Here is a 21,196-nt window from a genome sequence, read left to right as displayed (position 1 = left end):
CCCCCCACTACACTCTCTACCTCTTGACCTCAATTTCTTTTCAATCTATCACTCCAGCCATCGATTTTAAGAAGCTGTTTAAAATAAAGTATCTAACAAAAATCCCTCCCTTGAACCCACATTTTACTTAGCTACTATTGTGCTCTTTTTCTATTAATTCAATGTGTTTACTTCCTCTACAAACATTTCAACTTTTTATGAATGCCTAAACCTCACTGCTTAAATGAAACTGCTGTTTCATGGATCACCAGTTTTTACTTTATTTCACAATTGTTTTGACAGTGTTAAGCATTTCCTCAAATAAATACAACTTTCCCCTGCCTTTCACATATGATACTCTTTTAATTTGTTCTCTTCTGGCTGATTCTTCAAGTATCCTTTAGGCTAGACTCTCTTCTACCTATCCTGTATGAATTTGTGTTTTTCATAGTTCTGTCATCTAGGCAGTTATTAAATACCATGGTTATATTTATCATCTATATAAAAGAGTGCTTCTAAACTCTACTTACGGCTCAGTTCTCTCACCTGAATGTCAGACCAATATATTCAAATGCTTACCAGGTATCTTCAGCTGAATATCCCACAAGCATCTCCAAATCAAAACTTACAAAGCTGAAATCATCTTTCTCCTGCAGAAATTATCCTCATGTGACAGCATCTCCATCCATTCTATTACCCAAGGCTCATTAATCCTTCCTCTTTTTACTACAAATCACCAAGTCTGCTCAAGTCTACTTCCTCTCAAGTTTTTCTGGAATCCATCTATTTCCATCCATCCCCACCGTCACTTTCTAAAACTGCCAACATCACTTCTCACCTGGATTATTATAAAAGTCTCCTAACTGCCTCTGTCTGGTCTTGTACCTTTTTAATCCATTCTCCTTACCAGGAGAATCTTTTACATGAATGTGATCCTCAGTGCCTAGCCTTTATCTGACACATAGTGAGTTCTTAATAGATACTCACTGAATTGATGTTATCTCCTAGGTATACTCTTTCTTTGGCTCCGGGCTGGCTTATTTCTTTCCAATTTCCTTTGCACCCTATGCACTAACCATACTATGTATCTTTCAGTAAACAGAAATAACAGAACAGTTAGGGTTCATCTATAAAGAGTTTAGCTGGAACAAAAAGCAGAATTTTATAAGAGACAGACTAAAAAGACTAACATCTCATTACAGTATCAACAGCCACAATTAGATTAGTTAATGTACTCAACTCTTAATCAGATTTTGGCAAAGTGACTATACAGTTTGAGCCAGAAGTATGCCAACGTACCAAATATTAAGTGATAGCTATTTGTAAACAATGGCTCAAGAATTATCCACAGGTGAAAAAGAGGTCAGTAGAAAATACACCACCTGGCTGAAAAGTTTAAAGACAGCTATAACACATCACAGAACACAGAGAGGTAAAATTCGCCTCCAAATACTGTAAGAATCAAGCCCTATTTTCAAACAAAAGATTTTACAAATGGATTAAGACCACTTGCCATTATCTGTTAGTTATTTTTAACTAAGTGTCTCTGTATTTGAGTAACTTGACTTTTCTAGATTCAATTCAGTTTGTTCATGTGAATGTTAAATTTTATCTATTATTAATATGCATTTATTTCTGAAAACCTTGTTAAAAAACTAGTATTAATATTTAGTATTAATTTTTCTGTTGCAATAAAATAATTTGGATATTAATGAAACAATATTTCTAACTAGCTTGATAGGTTACCATGCTAATCAAAATTATTAGAGCTAATACTGAAATCTATTTAAATAGCTAGAAAAAAATATACAAAGAAATCCATGTTTTAAATTAACATATTATATATATATATATATATACATACATACAAAATGGTACAAAGGGAATGAATCTTACATCATTATCTCCAGCAATGTAGAATGACAGAGTCTGGCTCCCAAGATTAAAATCTATCCAAAATTCCTCAAGTTTTTCATCTGATGGTATTTGCAGCTAGTAAAATAAACATGTAAAACTAGTATATACTATGCTTTTAAAGTGATAACAGAAAATTAAGATTAGGTTATATCTTGGTTTTGAGTCTTTTTAAAAGGAAAAAAGGAAAACTAGAAGGTGAGCGAAGGTAACAAACAGACAAGTAGAGTAATGAAATCAGTTTAGAAACAATCAAAAGAAATGCTGCCTTGATACTTCACTTAGAAATTAGCTGGCCCCAAGAAGTCACAAGTATTCCAAATGCAAATAAAGGTTTAAAGTATTATTTTGAAAATATTTGTGAATGAAAATCAATAATGAACTTAAGGAAAGAAGAAAATATGAAGTATAGCCTCTGTATTTCAGTTATCCTTGGCTATAAATACGCCATCTCATAAAATGTCTCTCAGATGCAGAGTACTAGGCCAGCTTCATGATCCAACTGTGACTATTTTTTAACATTCTTGTCAGTTTGTAACCTGTAATTCATTTGACCCTTGCTTCAAAACCCATTCAATAATACTACATATGTTAAATTTAAAACATACCTCATATTCATCAAGAAATGCTGATAAACATGGAAATGTAAAGACCCTAAAATAAAAAGAAGTTTGAGTTAAAGGAAAAAATGAATAAGCTTTCACAGCATAATTTTGACTTGCCATAAAAATCATGCCTGAAATCAAAAGGAAATTAGGCAGAAGTCATAACAATTTAAATAAAACTCTATCTCCTTCTTCTTCACTGTTTAAAATACAAGTTTACTGGAAATTTGTTTCTGTAGAGAAAGCATGTTACTTTGAGGATACTACTTAACATTTTGACTAACTGTACCAAATTACTTTTTGTGCTATCAACTATGAGCAGAGATTCCTAATTTAGCTTATACTATTAATACAGTAAAAGTTCTCATAGGACACACATGGGGAAAGAAGAGTGGAACTCAATAATACTGGTTAATAAAAATGGCCAAATTCATTGAGTGCTTTCATGGTCAAATATTATTATAAGCACTTAGCATTTAATTAGCTCATTTAATCTTCACAACAAACATATGAAGTAGGGATCATTAGATTTCTTATTTTACAGCTAAGGAAACTGAGGCAAGCAAGATTAAATAACTTGCCCAACGTTAGAATAGGAAGAGGGGAAGAAACTGATGTTCAAATCCTAATAGTATGACTTCTTGCACTCTCTTTCATTTCCTTATTAAGTAAAATGAATGTGAGCTCATTTATCCAATAAATGTATCCTCAGCAACTATGGGGTACCAGGCACTACACTGCAAGTACTTTGATTTTTTTGTCATTATCAAAAGCGAAATATTTACATTACCTATCCTTCTATGCCCATTCCTGACATTTTAAGTAACTTCAGAAAGAAAATCCTACAGTATGTTAATTATAAAAGAAAATGATATATGCTTGCTATGCATTTTTATTCCAGTATGTAGATGAAGGAAGCTCAATATTTATGCCCAGATTTTTATCATTCTTCAAATACTAAATTTATGATAATGTATATGAAATTACGAAAAACAGTAAACCAATTTTAGACATTCAAAGTTACATTAATTAAGAATGCATTTTTCCTCTAAAAATTATAAAGCAAAATAAAACCAGTGGAGGATTATTTCAGCATGCCAGTGCAGTAATTTATTAGATAGTGTTAGTGTAATGTACTATCCTGCACATTTACACTCCAACATAACAAAATAAAGTTAAATTTTTTAAGGTTCAACATTGTGTGCTGTCTCTTCAGCTCTACTTCATCAGTAAATCGTCCAGTACTGCATCAAGCTTACCTTCTCTTGTCTCCAAGCATGCCATTTACAAGGTTGAGAAATATCCTGCAATCCTAATGTTTAAAAAGAAAGAGACTTTTAAAAAGTATAATAATTTTTTTCAAGGGTTGTTGATTTGTTATTTTTACTACTTACTGTTTCAAATTCAGAGTCTTTAATTCCTTTAAATGCATTGGCAATAAAATCCATTGAAAACCACTGACATGCCAGTTCTCGTCTTTGTTTTTCTGTGGTCATTCTACATAAAGCTTCTACGATACCTACTTGTAAATCATAATCTTCAAAAAAAAATTGTTAATGTGTTACTTGAAATTATAAAAAAGAAGAGTTTTAGAAAAGCCAATACATCTTATAAGGTACTAGGGACCAGCAAGAGAAATAAGGAAAATGTTAGTAACAGATGAGTAATTTACTCATGTTTTGCCATTTTCCTCATATGAATTAGAAGTATCTTATCATTACAGGAATAAATACATCCCAGATAACAAAACAAGTTTACTAACAGAAGAAGTGAAGAATAATTCTTATGGGTATTTAAATGAAACACTTATTCAGACTCTCTTTCCATTTTAATAGAGTTATGAACTGCTATATAACTCATACAACAGCCCATAAATCGCAGAATCCTTGTTTTCCTTTTATGTAATATGATGTTTGCAGTTATAACAAAATACTTTAAACTAATGGTTTGTTCTATATGCAAACCACTACATCAAACTTTTCTTATATGAAACTTAGGAAAGAAAATTTTAGTTGTTTCAATTAACACATTGAAACATATATACATATATCAGTCATGAGATATTGAACCTCTTCATAAAATGGCATTTGAGGAATTTGTTAGCAAAAGAATTCAAATGCATTGGAAAAGTTATTCATAAGTTTATCACCAGGCACAAATTATATTGAACAACTCTGTCATGTTTAATTGTTTTAGACCCAGAGATATTTATCATTTAATTATCCATTAAAGTAATTAAAAATTGCTGTTGGTATATAGATGGTTTATAATTCTCTCACACAATCTCACTACATTACAATGTTAATATTTTGACTAAAAGGATTATTATATTCTATTAATAAATTTGGAAAAATTTCAAATATGAACATTTTGGAAAAAAGAACATACCTCCAGCATCTAAAATCCTTTGTCCCATACTACTCCTGTGAATCAAAGTAACAGATTATATACTAGACTAGTATCAATTAAATAGAAAGCCCATATTTGGGGGAAAAAAACTTCACCAAAATTTATAATTGGCTAGTATCACAGACTTTTGCAGAAAATATATCCATAAAATATATTAGGAGCCGAAAACAGTTGATCAGTTTTAATTGTTAATCAACTCATGGTTGCCTTGTTGACTTATAAAACATCCTTTAAATTTTTTACTTTAACCACTAACTAAAGTAAAATAGTAGAAATTATTACATGAGAATTAACATTTCTTGGTTAGAGAGTATTTTCCTGGCATCTTGAGGCATTTTGTCAAGCATAGCATTCATTTTTTTAAGAGTCTAGAAAAGAAAAAAAAGAACTCATTGACTTTACATATTTAATGAAACATTAAGTATTTAGAGAAATATTCTAGGTACATAAGCTTAGAGACCTACTTTTTTCTTAATCAAAGCATTTTAGGCAAGGAACAGAGAAGGGCAGAGGAAAGCACATAAAGTATAAAACACAGTGACTACAAAAACCATAAAACTCAGGATATCGGAAATATAATATATACGAGTCCAGTTAGAATCTCTGCAATATGACATGTTTGTATTGGTCTATTTTAAGAACTAAGAAAGCAAATATATTATCACATTAATATTTGTTCTTATGGTTATATACATGTACACACACATATAATGTTAATACAGGTTATTTTTGGCATTTAAATACTTAAAAACTCCTAATATCTGGATGGTGTGATTTATTCTCATATGAGCTATTTGTACACATAAACCCATATGGTTATTAATTATCAATAAATATTTAACCATTCATCATTGATATATTTATCATCTCAGGCAATGAATTAAGGCAACAGAAATACGTACATGATAATTAGTGACAAGATAAAATAATTAATTGTTTGATGAAATGCTACCAAATGTAGACGTCATTATTTTTAGGTTTTAAAAGAAAATCTAATACATGACTTTACCTCCTGCTGAATATAAATATTTGCTCTTGAGTCAATAACCAGGGCACAAATCCGAGGTATGAAGCTTTCCACTACTTGCGTTTTACCTGAATAAAAGTGTTATATTGATTAATACATATTTTAAGTTGTTTTAAAAGGAAATCTTTTCTTAGAGGAGCTAACAGGAATAATGCTACTAGTTCAGCTCAGAAGGCAGCCTGCTGACTGGCCTGGGTGTCATGAACATGATGTTCAGTCCTGGCTCTGCCACTCCCTAGCTATCAGAACTTTGAAAAATGAAAAAACACCATTCAACAGATGTGACTGGTTTTAATTCTGGCAAAAGACAAACTTCAAATCCAGCTTCTCCTTTAGGCATGTATGGCAGTATTACCTTTTTGAATTAAATGTAGTTCAAAAGTGTGGAAACTTCTATTTTGAGATTTTATTAAAGTTCATCTCATTAATTTATAGTCATAACTCAAAAATTCCACAATGGCTACCAACACCTCTCTTGACATCATGAAAATTTAAATATCTTGAGCCATTTCTAAAAGTTAACCCTACTGTCAAAAGACAAAGCTTTGTTCAACACTAAATAGGAATTTGCCACATGCTATTTCATAAGGCAATTTTTTTTAAATGGCAATAATGCAGCTGAAAATGTACAACTTTCCAAGGTGACTGCATTGAAAGAAAAAATTAATTAGTTGAAAAGATTTACTTAAAAATAAGTTGCATCACTTTATAATCACTGGTGCTTTAGGACCATTTTCTCCCATAGAAACTTAATTTAGACTAGACTGTTATGTTAACTGCAAAGAAGTCAATGAAAAGGTAGCATTAACTACTACAGAAATTAACATTGATACTTCAAAACTTTTTATTTTTGAAGGCAGCAAATAGCTGTTCCTTTATTTAAAACAATTCACCAGCCTCAACTTCCAATCCAAGGTATTCTTCCTCAACCAACAGAGAGAGAAAATAACTTGGACTGATTGCTTGGCACAAGACACCAGCTAGCCACAAGTGGAAGGATGAGTTGTAACATGTTCTATGTTCTCAGTGGACTAATGAAAATTTTGTTCTATTAGATTATACGTTGGCAAACTATAGCTCACAAACCAAATTCCATCTACTGCCCATTTTTGTATGATTATATCAGCAGGTACTCTGTAGAAATACTTGAATCTATCATGTTTTATTGAACCAGCAGTATCAAAGTGAATTTCATCTGCTCTTATGAACAAAGCCATTATCAATTACCAATGAATGAACTTGGTAATTAGCTTGGGCTGCAGAGTTGATAGTTTCTTAATGAATTCAACCCAAAATTACAAGGCAAAATAGTATTTATGTGAGAAAGTTATACTTTAATAAGGTCATTTAAATGAAATTAAAATTCCTGGATCACAAGTAATGACAAACTGTTTTATATATTCCCCAGGGTGTCAAAAGTTAAAACAAGAAGTGACATCTCCACTTCCACACAAAGTTATAAGCAATATATTTTTTTCCAAGTTGCAACTACAGGTCAAGCAGCATTTATGGACAATGATATAAATGCAATGGAAACTTCCATATTTCAAAACCCATTTAACTGTGCAATTGAGGAGCTTCCACCTAGTTTTCAATTGAAAGTGACTAATCTTTAGATGTAATAACATCTAAAAAGCAAATATTAAGGGCCTAACTTAATTAGATATATGCTTTCCAAGTGATGAATATGCTCAATTAAAAATCATGCTCAAGAACTGTCATCAGTATTTGGCAGTATCTGCATGAAAAGATATTTTCTAATGCAACATACATAAAATTTAATTACAGATAAACACAGACAAATGAACATTTGCAATCAACTTTTGTAACAGTAAATACTAAGTTTGAACCTTAATTCAGTGAAATGTCATTCCCTCAAAAGAGAGAGCTATTCTCCTCATTAGTAGACCCATATTACAAAAACATTGTACTCAATTATTATTTTGAATTTTACCAATAAAACATTTGTGGAAATTTGTTTTCTTTCTTGTTATATAAATACCTACATAATATTCATGATTTCTTTTCTCTTGGCCCTAATATAAAGCCTAAAATATTTACTATTGAGCTCTTTACAAAAAAGAGCTTGTCAATCCAATAACAAAAGTTAGTCAATTTGATAATGAATTTCTAATCTTAGGACAACACCATGAAAATTTCAAACTTATACTCTAACAGCAAATTATATTCTAATAGAATTAAAATGTTTATTATACCTTCATCACTGATGTCATGTATGACCTGAAAAGAAAGTGAATAATTTTTAATTTATAATTTGCCACCTTATAATATAAACCATTACAAAGGGTATAAAATGACAAATTACATTTGAACTTACTGCTATTTAACTTTGATTTATTAACTAATTATTCAATTATATTAATCAGGAGAAATGCTTTATACAATCTGAATAGACTAATCCAACCAAGTCACTAAACAGTCTGTTAGCAACTTTTAGGCTCAGGATATACAGAACACGAACTTTTTAAGCAAACACATGCTTTACACGATCAGTTAATCAATGTGATCTTTACCATCAAAAGATCAAATAAGTCTTCTATCATATTTATAACAGCTTCATCTTTTGAATTTCCTCGACTCAGAATAATCTCCTTGGATTTTTCAAACCAGGAAACCATGTAAAAAAGAAATGTATATATTAGTTATTTTGAATTCAATTTTAATAATGTACTTATCTATTTTTGCATAAACAATAAACCTAGGAATAAAAAATTCAAAAATAACAATTCCAGTACTATATCAAAATAAGTTCATGCTTTTCAACATCTTTATTGTGTTTACAGGTCACTCACTATATTTGTCCACTGTTTAAGTGGGAATGGATGAACTTGATCCTAATTCCTCGTAGGAGGTCTTTATCTCCCACTTCAAATTCCTAGTTCAGCTACATATAATAGATGACAATAAAGTATCATCACAAGTTAGGTTACTTTGGCACTGTTACTATTTGAAAATTTGGGTATTGTTTTACTTTAACTAATTCAGATATTTGAGTGCATAATACATTCCAGGCACTGTTCTTGGCACTGGGTATACATCAATGGAAAAAAAAAAAGACAAAAATCAGTATCTTACATTCTAGCATAGGAGACACAATAAACAATACAAAAAGAAAAATGGAGTTAAATAATGATTAAGATGAGCTAAAGAGAAAATAAAGCAAAAGCCTTAGGGAAACTTGTGACCTTAAATTCATATGTCTGTCAGGGTGCCTGTGTAGTTCCCCTGTGATTTTTTTCTTTGTAACACCACAGATTATAAAAATACTTTACCTCAAGGTTTCTAAGTTCCTAAATTTGTATTTCAACTTTCTGACCCACCGATGTTATTATAATGCATACCTTTAGTCCTATTGTCCTCATATGAATATATTACATATTCTATACTTATCTTTTGGACTAGTCCTTGTTTTATCATAGTTAGAAGTCCACTTTGCCCCAACATATTAAGATTTTTGGCACATCTTCCAAAAGAAACCAAAATGGTTGAAACATTTTGAATATCCTTTTTGTTAAGCTCCTGAAATGAAAAGTACACATTTAAACATCTGTAAACACATAACAATATGGAATTGACATTGTGTCAGGAGCTTTATAATCCTTACAAAGCATGAAAGTTGGCCATTATCATAATCTTCATATGGTAGAGGACACAAGTGTGGTTAAAAATAGCGGCCTAAAGCCACCCAGCTGGCTTATGGCAAACTCAGAACAAAAATGCAGATCTGTGTAAATTCAAGAAACTAGACTACGACACAAGGAATCAGTTACCTCTCCAATTTGAAAAAGCTCCATGTATTTAATTAATGGACACAAGAAATTTTTACTCTATCTTTTATATTCATAACAAATCTCAGATCCTGGGGTAGATAGTCAATAATCACTTTTTCACAGGTATAAAAATGTCTTACATATGATAAATCAATCCAATGTTTTGGATGATTTCCTTATTTTGTTTTATTTTTGCAAGCACCAAGCATTGTCACATAACATGAAGAATATATTGATAGGCTTTTTAAAATAGATTAAGTTGTTTAAACTTCAAAAAGGCTAAACATTTCACCCCAGTTTAGGTAACAGTTAATTATGGTAACACTAAGTAAATAAAGCTTTTTGCATATTGCATTTAGAAAACAAGTCTAGTACATTATATGGGACTCCTCAAATAAAAAAAGTGGTGAGATAAACATTTATTTAGGGGATTTAAGTGAGCTTACCAAAGCTTTTTGTTCATTTCTTCCAAATAAGTACTCCTTCCTAGAAAGAGTGCTATCTAATATTTTAATATTCAACAAAAATGAATATTTACCCTGCATATAAGGTTATCCAACTTGTGGGGAAACTGTTTACTGCATTTAATCTTCGCATCTTCACAAATATCAATTTGTAAAAGTGTTTTCAAAGGTCTGAAATCATTTTTTCTTAAAGCATCATCAATGCATTTTTCCAACTGCTACAGAAACACAGTCAATAGCAAGTTTATTGAATCAAAACCAAAATTAGTTACCTTATACGATCTAGTAATTTGAGAATTGTTCTCACACACAAATTCTCAAAAGAGCTTATAGAATATCAATTCACTTATTAAAAAAAAAAGCCTGCCCTCTACGAATGTTGGAATAATGCAGTTAGAGACTAAGTTTCTTTGATAACAAGACTCTATATAAGAAAAAATATATTTTACTCATTTCCCACTTCATATCTTTTATTGGAAAGTCATCATTATGTTGAACTCAACAAAAATTTGTTAATGAAAGAAGTAAAATCAACTTTATAGTAACTAACACTTAATACTATGAGTAAAACTCTAAAATATTTGACTATTAACTTTAATGAGGCTTAGTTTTTAAAAATGCATGAAGACTGTTAAAAGCACTTTTTAGGAACTATAACAACCAATATAACTTAAGCATTACATATATAATTTAGTATTATACTTTTATAACATTTACAAAAATCTGCTGTGCCTACTATTAAAGTACAATATCTTTAATAAGGAATTTTCATACTATAATCTGATCACCAGACTCAGTGGTAAATCACATACATATTAAACAGATACATTAAAACTTAGTCTTTACCTAAACACAAGTACCTTATAATTTTAAACCTTGATATAAATGTCCAGGCACAAATTAAACACAAATCAGTACATAATTCTTTTCAATATAAAAGCTATATATATTCAGCATTTTTAATACTTTATTACAACTTTTGAAAACAAATCTATTGAAAAAAATGAAAGGATAACATTTTTATTTAAATTATTCTACTCTTGGCTATTTCATAAAAACAAACTTTGTCTTTCCTAAAAAATATAGTACTTAATACCTATAACCAGAAAGTAATTTTAGGAATTAAAATAATTCCTTTTGATCTAGGTACATACCTGGACATATGGTCTTATTGGCATTTTGATTTAATTTTAAAACAGCACAAAACAAACACCTAAAAGAAAACATACATTTTTTGAATCTTACAATGTTTTATATGTTTATAGTTTAAAAATCTTAACACACATAAGTAAGCACTGCTGCTTATACCAAAGACATTAAATAATGTTTCTGCAAGTTCCACTGTTTATGAAATTACTCATTTAAATCTGACCAAAGAAGTTTCTGGGAGGAAAGCCTGAAGAGCATTTATTCAAGTCTTCTGTTTTCATAGATTACTTAAATAAATGTCAAAAGTCCTGCCAAAAGGTCGCAAAACTGAAAGAATACAAATCTGGACTTCTCTCATCAGAGATTATAGCTATATATAATCTTTGGGAATAAGAAAAAATAATCTTGAATTAATGTCTAAAAGAAATTCAGGCTATTAATTTAATATTTAAGAAGGTAAGAATATGCAAGTATATTACCACACAACAGGATATGTGAGAATATACAAATATGCAATGAAAGGAGTGAGAAAAGAAAACCTAAGCACATTTTCCCTTCAAAGGAGACTAGTAATGGGAAGCAACAGGCTTACATTAAGCATCACCTACCATCTGAACAAAGGCATCTAACATTTCCAAATACAATTTGGAGGTTAAATCTATGAGGGAAAAGAAAGAATGACATCTTTTCTAAACATCATGACTAGAGCAATTTAAAATTAATCTGTCCTATGAAGCACTTTCTAAGAGAATCACCAGGAAATCCAACAGAGAAGCAATTAATTAATTAAGCTAAGAGAAATATAAGACTGTGTATCTGTAAAACAACAGCAGCATTAGTCAGTCTATTTTCTTGCCAATAGAGAAATCTAAGTGCCCAATGAGAACGTACACATAAGGCACACAAAAGAGATGAGTAAAAAAAATTTCTTGCATTTCCAAAGATTAACTCTAGGAAAAAAAAAAATCCGATCCCCAAAGAAAAATTTGCTTCATGTGTATAAGGAGCCAAATCTACAGATATTTTTGCAGCCCTGTTTCAAGTGGCAAAACTTCAGAAATACTGAGATGGGAGTTGGGAATGGGAGAGCAAGGAATGAAAACATAAAATGTGGTATAATCAATTTTGTGAACATAACAGTTCAAATTAACAGAATTTTAGATATTTGCAGTCAAACAATTTTAAGCAATTAAAAACATGCTGCCAAATAATACAGTGTAATGCCATTGATAAAGGGAAAAAAAAACCTTTGTATTATTTATGGTTGTATTTCTAGGTGTATGAGGTATATACTTCTGTTGAGTGTGTGCTTGTGTGTATAGAGAAAGGGATGTTTACCTACACCACTCAGGACAGGTGGACTGTTTTTCAGCTCACTGGGGATGAAGAATATGGACTTGGACAGAATTTAATTGGCTATTTGTCAAAGGGAAACTTTTTATTTATAATTTATACTTACGGTATCTTTTCAAAAGTACAGTAAATTCTTGCAAAATTAGAGTTAAGTGGGGTCCAAAAATGTAAAACATGGCTTTGGGGTATTGTGAGATAAAAGAAATGACCAAGGCCAGCCTTTGCAGTTAAGCAGCTGGCAGTCCACCTGCTCCATTCAGATCTATCCAGGGCCTAGCTGTGGTTTTGCCCCACCTCATTGTGTTTTATCTGTTCTGGCTTAAATATTAAAGGAGAGATGCTAGCTGGGAATTCCAGTACTCAGGCAAGGATTCCAGGATCGCTGAACAGTTGATAGTCATTTTTTTCATTTTGTCCAACTCAGAGATGTGACCTGGAAAATATTAGAAATGCAGGGACCCACTCTTTCCTCCCCCAATTCCCAAGAAGGGGTTTGCCTATTTTCTACCCAGCTTCACTCTTTCTTTCTATTCTTCCCAAGCCATTACAGAAGATAGCCTGGCCCTATATGAGAATGTTATATCACATCGTTGTAAGATTTATATATATATATATACATGTATATATATATGTATATACAAGCTTGTTTCATAGATAGAAAAAGATAGGAGAAGTATGACCTCAAATATGGGAGTAAGAAGTAAGTATTGTAGATCACTAGTGAATTCTACTAAACATTTAAAAAAAGAACACAAATCCTTTTCACTCTTCCAGAAAACAGTAGATGAAGGAAGACTTCCAAACACATTTTACAAGCCAGCATTACCATGATACAAAGGCCAACAAGAACACTACAAGAAGCTTTTCTCCCCACTCCAGAGAGCTGCTGGGCCTGCAGGTCCATGGTGAGCCACAAATGCTGGTGTTTGTTCCACAGAATGGAGTTTGTTAAACATGTTAAGAATAAGGCCTACTTTAAGACAGACCAAGTAAAACTTAGAAGACAATGAGAGGAAAAAACTAGCTACTGTGCTCAGAAACACTTGGTGATTCATGATAAAAATAAGTACAACACACCCAAATACAGGATGATGGTTTGTATAACCAACAGAGATATCATTTGTCAGATTGTTTATGCCTGCACAGGAGATATGATTTGTGCAATGTATGCTCATGAACTCCCAAAGCATGGTGTGAAGGTTGGCCTGAAAAATCATGCTGCAGCATACTGTACTGGCCTGCTGTTGGCCCGCAGGCTTCTTAATAGGTTTGGCATGGATGAAATTTATGAAGGCCAAGTAGAGGTGACCTGGGATGAATACAATGTGGAAAGCATTGACGGTCAACCTGGTGCCTTTACCTGCTATTTGTGTGCAGGGCTGACCATAACTACTACCAGAAATAAAAGCTTTAGGGGCCCTTAAGGAAGCTGTGAATGGAGGATTATCGATCCCTCACAGAACCAAAAGATTCCCTGGTTATGCTTCAGAAAACAAGGAATCCAATGCAGAGGACATCAGGAGCACATCATGGGGCAGAACATGGCTGATTACACTCAAACCTAATGGAAGATACAGATGCTTACAACAAACAAGTCTCTCAATACATAAAGAAAAACGTAACTCCAGATATGGAGGAGATGTGTCAGAAAGCTCACACTGTTATAAGAGAGAATCAGTCTATGAGAAGAAGCCTAAAAAGCAAGTTAAAAAGAAGAGGTGGAACCACCTCAAAATGTCTCTTGCCCAGAGAAGAGATCAGGTAGCTCAGAAGAAGGCAAGCTTCCTTAGAACTCAGGAGCAGGTTGCTGAGAGCTAATAAATCAAGTCACAATTTTCTAGGAAGTTTTTTCAGGTAAAAACAGTAACAGACTTGAGGGGGAAAAACGATGGCAGCGTGAGAAGTGAGGCAGAAACCTCCTCCCAAAACTACACACATATGAAAATATAGAAAATACAATTAATCCTAACAGTGTGACCAGAAATAAGATTGCACCAGTCAGTCTACATCTGGAAAAAGAGAACATCTCACAGAAAAGGGTAAAGTAACAAAGACACGACCTGGCGGGACCTGAGCACTCTCCGACCCCAGCTCACCAGCGGGAGGAAGAGAAACAGAGCAGGGAGAGAGTAGAAGCCCAGGACTGCTAAATACCCAGCCCTGAGGATCTACTCTGGGAGCACAAACCCACATTGCACGATGCTCTGGAGACCAGAGGGGTTGAAAAGCAAAGTCACAGACTGAGATTCCAGCTGCTTGTGGACAACAGGTTCTCACAACTGGCTGCTCTGGGACAAAAGAAAGGTGGGCATTTTGAAAGGCTTCCCAACAGTGAGTGGGCTGTTAAAGGGGCAAGGATTACACAGAGCTTGATGCTCAGAAGAAGGAACAGGTGGACAAAATAGTCCTGGCACACTCAAGCCCAGCAGGTTAGGAACTTTCAAGAACTTCAGGAGCTCCATCCCCTGGGATGGCAATGCAGCCCTGACACACCCCACTGTGATAAGCAGCCTACCACTCCTTCCTTCCAACCAGCACCAGCTAGCAAACCTACTGCCCCTGCCATGGTTCCAGGCCAGCCAGAGGGCAGTCCCGCCTACAGCAACTACACAGGCTTAATGCAGAGGCTGCTCCCTGTGCGGCCGGCTAACTGGCCCTGACAGCGGAGGCAGGCACTTGGGTAGGAAGAAGGAAAGAGCTCTGTCCTCCTGGCAGGCACTGGTGCCGCTAGCCTGCAACCCCTGCCACCACTCCAGGCCAGCAGGAGGGCAGCCCCACCTGTGGCTGCTTAGGAGTTTAATGCAGAGGCTGCTCCCTGCATGCAGCTCACTGGCCCTGACAGTGGAAGCAGGCACTGTGGTTGGGAAGTAGGAAAGAGCTCTCTCCTTCCAGTAGGCACTGGCACCACTCGCCTGTGACCCCTGCCATCGCTCCAGGATTATGAAAAGGCAGAAGAACCTGTTCAATCCCAAATCCCTCAAACAACAGAAAGAGGACTCAGTGAAACTGAAAACACCAATCTTCCTGAAAAACATACAAAATAAAAGTCAATAATTATGCTAAAGGAGCTACAGAAAAATATTCAAGATCTAAGGAATGAATTCAAGAGATAGACACTTTGAAAAATACAGTATCTGCAATGAAATATATAGTGGAGGGATTTAAAAGCAGATTACATAAGGTAGAGATGAGGGTAAATGGAATAGAAATTAGAGACTAGCAATACAAAGAAGCTGAGGCACAGAGAGAAAAAAGGATCTCTAGGAATGAAAAAATATTAAGAGAACTGTGTGACCAATCCAAAGGGAACAATATTCGTATCACAGGGGTACCAAAAGAAGAAGAGAGAGAAAAAGGGACAGAGAATGTCTTTGAGGACATAATTGCTGAAAACTTCCCCAACTTGGGGAAGGAGAGTCTCTCAGGCCATGGAGGTACACAGATCTCCCAACACAAGGACCCAAGAAAGATAATACCAAGACATATAATAACTAAAATGACAAAGATCAAGGGCAAGGACAGAGTATTAAAGGCAGCCAGAGAGAGAAAAAAGATCACCTTCAAAGGAAAACCCATCAGGCTGTAATCAGACTTCTCAGCAGAAATCTTACAGGTCAGAAGGGAGTGGCATGATATATTTAATGCAATGAAACAGAAGGGCCTCGAACCAAGAATACTCTACCTGGCAAGATTATCACTTAAATTTGAAGCAGGGATTAAACAATTTCCAGATAAGCAAAAGTTGAGGGAATTTACCACCCACAAACCATCTCCACTGTGTATGTTAAAGGGACTGCTCTAGATGGAATTGCTCATAAGGCTAAAAAGCTGTCACCAGAGAAAATAAAACCACAGTGAAGGAAGTAGACCAATTAATTACTAACCAAATGCAAAATTAAATCAGCTACCCACAAAGTCAGTCAAGGGATACACAAAGAGTACAGAATGTGACACCTAACATATAAAGGGTGGAGGAGGAAGAAAAAGAAGGGAGGAAAAAAAAAGAATCTTCAGATTGTGTTTATAATAGTGTAATAAGCAAGTTAAGTTAGACTGTCAGATAGTAAACAAGCTGCACTTGCACCTTTGGTAACCATAGATCCAAAGCCTGCAATAGCAATAAGTACATATCTATTGATAATCAACCTAAATGTAAATGGACTGAATGCAACAATCAAAAGACATAGAGTAATAGAATGAATAAAAAAGCAAGAGCCATCTATATGCTGCCTACAAGAGAATCACTTCAAACCCAAAGACATGCACAGACTAAAACTGAAGGGATAGAAAAATATATTTCATGAAAACAATAGGGAGAAAAAAGCAGGAGTAGCTGTACTTATGTCAGACAAAATAGATTTCAAAACAGAAAGTAATAAGAGACAAAGAAGGACATTACATAATGATAAAGGGGTCAGTCCAATAAGAGGATAGAACCATTATAAATATGGATGCAATGTAAGAGCACCTAATATGTGAAACAAATGCTAAGAGAATTAAAGGGGAAAAAGAGTGCAATGCATTCATTTTAGGAGACTTCACCACATCACTCACTCCAAAAGACAGATCAAACAGAGAGAAAATAAGTAAGGAGACAGAGGCACTGAACAACACATTAGAACAGATGTACCTAGCAGACATCTATAGAACACTCCACCCAAAAGCAACAGGATACACATTCTTCTCAAGTGCACATGGGACATTTTCAAGAATAGATCACATACTCGGCCACAAAAAGAGCCTCAGTAAATTCAAAATGATTGAAATTGTACCAACCAGCTTCTCAGATCACAAAGGTATGAAACTAGAAATAAATTGTGCAAAGAAAACAAAAAGGCCCACAAACACATGGAGGCTTAACAACATGCTCCTAAATAATCAATGGATCAGTGACCGAATTAAAACAGAGACCAAGCAATATAGAGAGAGAAATGAAAACAGCAGCTCAATGCCCCAACTTATGTGGGGCGCAACGAAGACAGTTCTAAGAGGAAAGTATATAGCAATTCAGGCCTATCTAAAGAAGGAAGAACAATCCCAAATGAACAGTCTAAATTCACAATTAATGAAACTGGAAAAAGAAGAACAAGTGAGGCCCAAAGTCAGTAGAAGGGGGGACATAACAAAGATCAGAGCAGAACTAACTAAAATTGAGAAGAATAAAACAATAGAAAGAATTAATGAAACCAAGAGCTGGTTCTTAGAGAAAATAAAAAAAATAGATAACCCCCTAGCCAGACTTATCAAGAAAAAAAAGAGAGTCTACACACATAAACAGAATCAGAGATGAGAAAGGAAAAATCACTACAGACACCACCAAAATACAAAGAATTATTATAGAATACTTTGAAAAATTACACTCCCTGACTTCAAGCTCTACTACAAAGTCACAGTAATCAAGACAATTTGGTACTGGCATAAGAACAGAGCCATAGATCAATGGAATAGAATACAGAGTCCAACTATAAACCCACACATATATGGCCAATTAATATATGATAAAGGAGCCATGGATATACAACAGAGAAATGACAGCCTCTTCAAAAACTGGTGTTGGAAAAACTGGATAGCTATATGTAAGAGAATGAAACCGGATTGCTGTCTAACTCCATACACAAAAGTAAACTTGAAATGGATTAAAGACCTGAATATAAGTCATGAAACCATAAAACTCTTAGAAGAAAACATAGGCAAAATTGTCTTGAATATAAACATGAGCAACTTTTTCATGAACACATCTCTTTGGGCAAGGGAAACAAAAGCAAAAATGAACACATGGGACTACAACAATCTAAAAAGCTGCTGTACAGCAAAGGACACCATCAGTACATAGAACAAAAAAGTATCCTACAGTATGGGAGAATATCTATCAAAGGATTAACATCCAAAATATGTAAAGAACTCATGTGCCTCAACACCCAAAAAGCAAATAACCCAATTATAAAACAGGTAGAGGATTTGAACAGACACTTCTCCAAAGAAGAAATTCAGATGGCCAACAGGCACATGAAAAGATGCTCCACATTGCTAAATATCAGGGAAAAGCAAATTAAAACCACAATGAGATATCACCTCACACCAGTTAGAATGGCCAACATCCAAAAGACAAGGAACAACAAATGCTGGCGAGGATGCGGAGAATGGGGAACCCTCCTACACTGCTGGTGGGAATGTAAATTAGTTCAACCATTGTGGAAAGCAATATAGAGGTTCCTCAAAAACCTAAAGATAGAAATACCATTTGACCCAGAAATTTCACTTGTGGGAATTTACCTGAAGAAAACAAGATCACAGATTCAAAAAGACATATGCACCCCCATTTTTATCGCAGCACTATTTACAATAGCCAAGACATGGAAGCAACCTAAGTGTCTGTCAGTAGATGAATGGATAAAGAGGTGTGGTATAAATACACAATATTATTCAGCTATAAGAAGAAAACAAATCCTACCATTTGCAACAACATGGATGGAGTTAGAGGGTATTATGCTCTGTGAAATAAGCCAGGAGGAGAAGGACAATTACCAAATAATTTCACTCATCTGTGCAGTATAACAACAAAGCAAAAATTGAAGTTACAAAACAGTAGCAGACTCACAGAACCCAAGAATGGACTGGTGGTTACCAAAGACAAAGGGGTTGGGGAGGGTGGGTGGGAAGGGAAGGAGAAGGGAATTAAGGGATATTATGATTAGCACACATAATATGGGGGGGCACACAGGGAAGGCAGTATAGCACAGAGAAGACAAGTAGTGACTCTATAGCATCTTGCTGTGCTGATGGACAGTGACTGTGATGGGGCATATGGTGGGGACTTGATAACGGGGGAATGGAGTAACCACAGTGTTGCTCATGTGAAACCTTCATAAGATTATATATCAATGATACCTTAATTTAAAAAAGAGGCAAGGGGGTGAAAAAAATTGTGTGTGTGTGTGTGTGTGTGCACATGTACACACTCTTGCTCCTTTCTTGGATAAATGGCTGTTTGCAAACCACACATACACACACACACACACACACAAAAAGTAACAGACTGAGCAAGCAAAAAAAAAATTTATGAATTATATAGGCCATTTTATCCAAATTTCACCAGTCCACCACCAAATATCCATAATAAATGCATTCAGTTATCTCTGAAATTTTGCCAAGTCATAAAAATGATAGCTTAACACATGTTTTTCTTGTAGCAATGAAGATACATTTATGAATTTGAAGACTAGAACATATTATTTCACATTTCAAAAGCTTAAAATTAAAAAGTTTAAATACCTAAAATATATTGTAGGGACCTCTGTTTGTACTCTCTCTAGGGCCACCACCAGTCGGGGCAGGTGCCTATTACATTATGCTTTCCTAACTAAAACATTTCCTAACTAAAAATTTAAATTTAAAATGTAATTTACAAAGCACTCTAACACATGAAACATGGTACAGAAGAATACTTAGAGTCAACAGGCACAAGAAGCGAACAAATGGTTTAGTTCCTAGTCTATTTTTGTTCAAGAAGTCCCAAGGAAAAGGAAAATTAACTAGTATCTAAAAAAGGGAGAATTTTTAAAGTGAGAACATCAAACAAACCAATGACTCCAACAGCTCTCCCTCCATCTCAAGGCTGCATGCGTACTGGCTTCAATGGAGCCAAAAATACAGCATCAGCCATCAAGTCAGACATTTGCAACTGAAAGGTAAGGCTAACTCCAGAAGGAAGCAAAAATGTTATTTTCTTTCCACCACTTACACAACTTAAAATACCTTTGCAAAGTACTGAGTAACAGAATAAGGAACAACAGGACAACCTAGGAAACGCAGCAGAGAAAAACAGTTTTTCAAGAAACCTGGGGTTGTGTGCCAACTAAGCAAGCTTTGGGCTCTAGTCTAGCTGCGGGCAAAAGAGAGAGCCGGCGAGATTAATGTGCATGTACCGGCAGAAAAAAGGATTAAAGTTTCAAAAACTACCCAATAACTTGGGCGACAGGGGAAGGCACCTGTTTTTTCTCCCCAAAATGGAATGAATACGAGCAGTAACTGATCAACACAAAGCCGCCCTCTCCGCCACCATGCCAACGGGAGGCTGACCAGGGGCGGCCCACACCACCTTCTCCTGCCCTGTTCAGACTCTTGTTCCGGCATCGCCCTCTACATTCGGCCCACAGTCCCGTTCGGTCCTTACTTGTATTCTGGAACAACGGAGAGGTGCAGAGCCGAAAAGGGCGCCCCAGGAGGACTCGCAAGCAGGCAATGAAGGCCTGCGGGGAACAGGAAGCAGGTGCGCGCCCCGCCTCCCCTAGAGCTGCGGGGGCGCCTGCAGCAGGGGGGCCGCGCGGCCAGCCGCCGCCCGCTCCCGGGGCCCAGGGACACCGTCCGCAAGGCCGGCCGGCGGCGCGCTGGGGGCGGGGCCGAGGCAACTGCCCGGGCCTTCGCAGCGCGCCGCTCCCAGAGCCCGGGCTTCGGGGCGGCCCCGCACCGACCGGCTCGCGACCTGGTTGCCCGCAGCCCGCCCCT

At 35.1% G+C, this 21,196-nt stretch overlaps 1 protein-coding gene and 1 pseudogene across 20 annotated transcripts in view; one reads left to right on the top strand and one right to left on the bottom strand.

Moving 5' to 3' along the window:
• SYCP2 (synaptonemal complex protein 2) overlaps positions 1 to 21,196 on the bottom strand; it is a 95,641-nt gene that overhangs the window by 67,010 nt on the left and 7,435 nt on the right. For 13 of the 20 annotated variants that reach the window (XR_012131217.1, XR_012131218.1, XR_012131219.1 and 10 more), the window contains exons 2-13: positions 11,344 to 11,402; positions 10,264 to 10,407; positions 9,346 to 9,474; positions 8,469 to 8,573; positions 8,151 to 8,175; positions 5,917 to 6,002; positions 5,190 to 5,275; positions 4,887 to 4,921; positions 3,893 to 4,035; positions 3,758 to 3,810; positions 2,502 to 2,547; positions 1,876 to 1,971 (exon numbers count right to left, since the gene is read on the bottom strand). Coding sequence is in view for 16 of the 20 variants with exons in the window: in XM_073236384.1 (XP_073092485.1) it covers positions 1,876 to 1,971; positions 2,502 to 2,547; positions 3,758 to 3,810; positions 3,893 to 4,035; positions 4,887 to 4,921; positions 5,190 to 5,275; positions 5,917 to 6,002; positions 8,151 to 8,175; positions 8,469 to 8,573; positions 9,346 to 9,474; positions 10,264 to 10,407; positions 11,344 to 11,367 (972 nt within the window). In the remaining 4 variants the exon portion in view is untranslated. Of the gene's footprint in view, positions 1 to 1,875; positions 1,972 to 2,501; positions 2,548 to 3,757; positions 3,811 to 3,892; positions 4,036 to 4,886; positions 6,003 to 8,150; positions 8,176 to 8,468; positions 9,475 to 10,263; positions 10,408 to 11,343; positions 11,403 to 20,864; positions 20,998 to 21,196 lie in introns of those variants that run through there. The other 7 variants (XM_017678563.3, XM_037006379.2, XM_073236385.1 and 4 more) reach the window with 7 other exon arrangements.
• LOC140849436 (large ribosomal subunit protein uL18-like) lies at positions 11,475 to 16,922 on the top strand (annotated as a pseudogene).

The sequence above is a fragment of the Manis javanica genome, chromosome 5 (genome assembly GCF_040802235.1).
Source record: "Manis javanica isolate MJ-LG chromosome 5, MJ_LKY, whole genome shotgun sequence".
Taxonomy (NCBI): Eukaryota; Metazoa; Chordata; class Mammalia; order Pholidota; family Manidae; genus Manis; species Manis javanica.
Note: the sequence above shows the minus strand (reverse complement) of the source record. Positions and strands in the feature narration are given on the sequence as shown.